This window comes from Bos javanicus, chromosome 10, assembly GCF_032452875.1.
Source record: "Bos javanicus breed banteng chromosome 10, ARS-OSU_banteng_1.0, whole genome shotgun sequence".
Taxonomy (NCBI): Eukaryota; Metazoa; Chordata; class Mammalia; order Artiodactyla; family Bovidae; genus Bos; species Bos javanicus.
The window spans coordinates 65,037,086-65,039,957 of NC_083877.1; the positions used below are offsets into that span (position 1 = coordinate 65,037,086).

The 2,872-nt window shown below is 43.3% G+C and overlaps 1 protein-coding gene across 1 annotated transcript; it reads left to right on the forward strand.

The window, feature by feature from the left end:
• Positions 1–1,617: 1,617 nt before the first annotated feature.
• Positions 1,618–2,015, forward strand: LOC133255236 (histone H2B type 2-E-like). Its single transcript, XM_061429764.1, has one exon. The coding sequence runs from the start codon at positions 1,618–1,620 to the stop codon at positions 1,993–1,995; it is 378 nt and encodes a 125-aa protein (XP_061285748.1). The 3' UTR covers positions 1,996–2,015.
• The last annotated feature ends 857 nt before the right edge of the window (positions 2,016–2,872 follow it).

Sequence of the window (2,872 nt, forward strand, 5' to 3'; positions counted from 1 at the left end):
GACTCCATAACAAAACCAAATATCTCAAGTTAATGAATTTAGCACTTGTCTATGTATGGGAAGATGCAAGAGCTTATTATGCTCACTAAGATCACTCCTTTGATGTGCACCTTGGCTGTCTGGGGCCAGTGTCCAGTGCTTTTACTTTTCACTTTTGAGAAACTGTCGTACTGTTTTCCACAGTGGCTACGCCGTGTTTATATTCCCACCAGCAATACAAGAATCCCAAATTCTCCATATCCTCACCAACACTTGTCTTCTGTTTTCTTGTATATAGCATTCCTAATGGGTATGAAGTAGTATCTCATTGCGGTTTTGACTTGCATTTTGATTTCCCTTCTAATTAATGATGTTAAACACTTTTTCATGTGACAGTGGCCATTTGTGTATCTTCATTGGAGAAATGTCTATTCAGATCCTTTGCTCATTTTTAAATTGAGTCATTTGTCTTTTTGTTGTTGAGTTGTAGGATTTCTTTATATATATATATATATATATATATATATATATATATATATTCTGGATACTAATCTCTTATCAAATATGTGATTTGCAAATATTTTTCCCATTCTGTAGATTGGCTTTTCACTCTGTTAATTGTGTCCTATGATACAGAAAAGTCTTGGATTTTGACAAGATCCAATTTACTTTTCATTTTGTTAGGTGGTTAGAATAGGAAAAAGGAGTCCAAAATGGCAGTGGCTAAAAGACAAAGTAGGGAAAAGCCTGCAAAAATAGAACAAATGAAGGTCTGAGGACCAGAGTGAGGACCTCAGGGAAAACAAACAGCCCTCCTGGCTAGCCCAGTTTACACAGGGCAGGCCCAGCGGGGAGGAGACAAATGTATAAAAGGAGGAAGCCTAGAAGGATTGAGGCCTCTCTTCTCTTGTCTTTTGGGTTGGCCTGGCCTCACTCCTTGAGGGTGTACTGTCAAGGGTGTACTATCCTTTGCTTTTCCTAATAAAACTGAGCTATAACACCACTCTGTCTATTGCTTCAGATTTTCGCTGTGGCAAGACAGAACCAAGGAAATTACACACCCCCCTGACAATTTGTGGTCTGTGCTTTGATGTCATACCTAAGAATTCATTGCCAAAATCCAGTGTCATGAAGCATTTCTCCTATGCTCTCTTCCAAGAGCTTTATAGTGTTTAGCTCTCACATTTAGGACCTACCTTGAGTTAATTTTTATGTATAGTGTAAGGTAGGGGTCCAGTTTCATTCTGTTGCATGTGGTTATTTGTTTCCAAGCACCACTTGTTGAAAAGACTGCCCTTTTCCCATTGAATGGTCTTGGCACCCTTGTGGATTATTCAGTTTTATTTTACACTGAGAAGGGGAAACTGTTAGAATTACATCTCATCTTTTAGATTTCAGTCAGTTTAGTTCAGTCACTCAGTCGTGTCCAACTCTTTGCGACCCCATGAACTGCAGCACACCAGGCTTCCCTGTCCATCACCAGCTCCTGGAGCTTGCTCAAACTCATGTTTAAGTCAGTGAAAACATCCAGCCATCTCATCCTTTGTCATCCCCTTCTCCTGCCTTCAATCTTTCTCAGCATCAGGGTCTTTTCCAGTGAGTCAGTTCTTCCAGTTGTTGGGTGTTGTCATTATAGACATGCCTGAACCGGCTAAGTCTGCTCCTGCCCCTAAAAAGGGCTCTAAAAAAGCTGTGACCAAGGCCCAGAAGAAGGACAGCAAGAAGCGCAAGCGCAGCTGCAAGGAGGGCTACTCCATGTACGTGTACAAGGTGCTGAAGCAAGTCCATCCGGACACTGGCATCTCGTCCAAGGCCATGGAAGTCATGAACTCCTTCGTCAACATTTTCGAGCCCATCGCTGGTGAGGCATCGCGCCTGGCGCATTACAACAAGCGCTCGACTATCATATCCAGGGAGATCCAGACTGCCGTGCGCTTGCTGCTACCTGGGGAGCTGGCCAAGCACACCGTGTCCGAGGGCACTAAGGCTGTCACCAAGTATACCAGCTCCAAGTAAATCTAATATGCCTAGCCGCTGTTAACTGAGAAGGCAATGGCACCCCACTCTAGTACTCTTGCCTGGAAAAATCCCATGGACGGAGGGCCTGGTGGGCTGTAGTCCATGGGGTCGCTAAGAGTCAGATACGACTGAGCAACTTCACTTTCATTTTCAGTTCTTTTAGATTTGCATTTCACTTTTTCATAGGTTTTCAATAATCTATCCATCTGCCAGTTTTTCACTAGCCCTTTGCTTGAGAGTCAATGGGGGTAGTAACTACCTCTATTAAGTCTGACAAAACTCTGCCAGTCTAATGGTACTTGGATGGCTTGGGGAAACCCAGATTGCTCCAAATTTTCTCTGTTGGATGTTCTACAGACTGAGCTTTCCTTCTAAGGAACACATTCCTTTAGCTTAACAAACTTTACAATGCCAGTGCACATGGGCGGTATATAAAATATTTGTTACTCACATGCCAGAGTGAATTCATTTACAACATTGCTTTCTTTCCAGTTGATACTGAGAAGATGAGAATTTTAACTTTAACTTGATTTGAGGGTTGGGGCAAAGTAGAAGGAGAGGGAGAAATACTATTTTAAGGACAAAGCTGCATTTCAAGGCGGGCAGGCCTGGGTATGGTGTCACCCTGGGCAACATGAAGTATCAAGCATCATGTACGGACCCAGAAAGAGTGCCGTGGCCCAGACGGGGAAGTAGGAGAATCTAAAGATAAACTTTGCCTACTCCACAGCTGTGCCAGGGAGGGGCTGTGGAAGTAAGCGTGAGTAACCCTGGGATGTGCAGAGCCAAGGCCCGGCCCATTTGTGGTTATTTTTAAGCAGTAGCACATTTTCCTGCAGGCCTGGAGACATTTCTTTTGGTGTTGTCTATCTAA

Excerpts from the sequence above, each read along its gene's own strand:
- LOC133255236 (XM_061429764.1), top strand. The coding sequence starts at position 1,618 with ATGCCTGAACCGGCTAAGTCTGCTCCTGCCCCTAAAAAGGGCTCTAAA.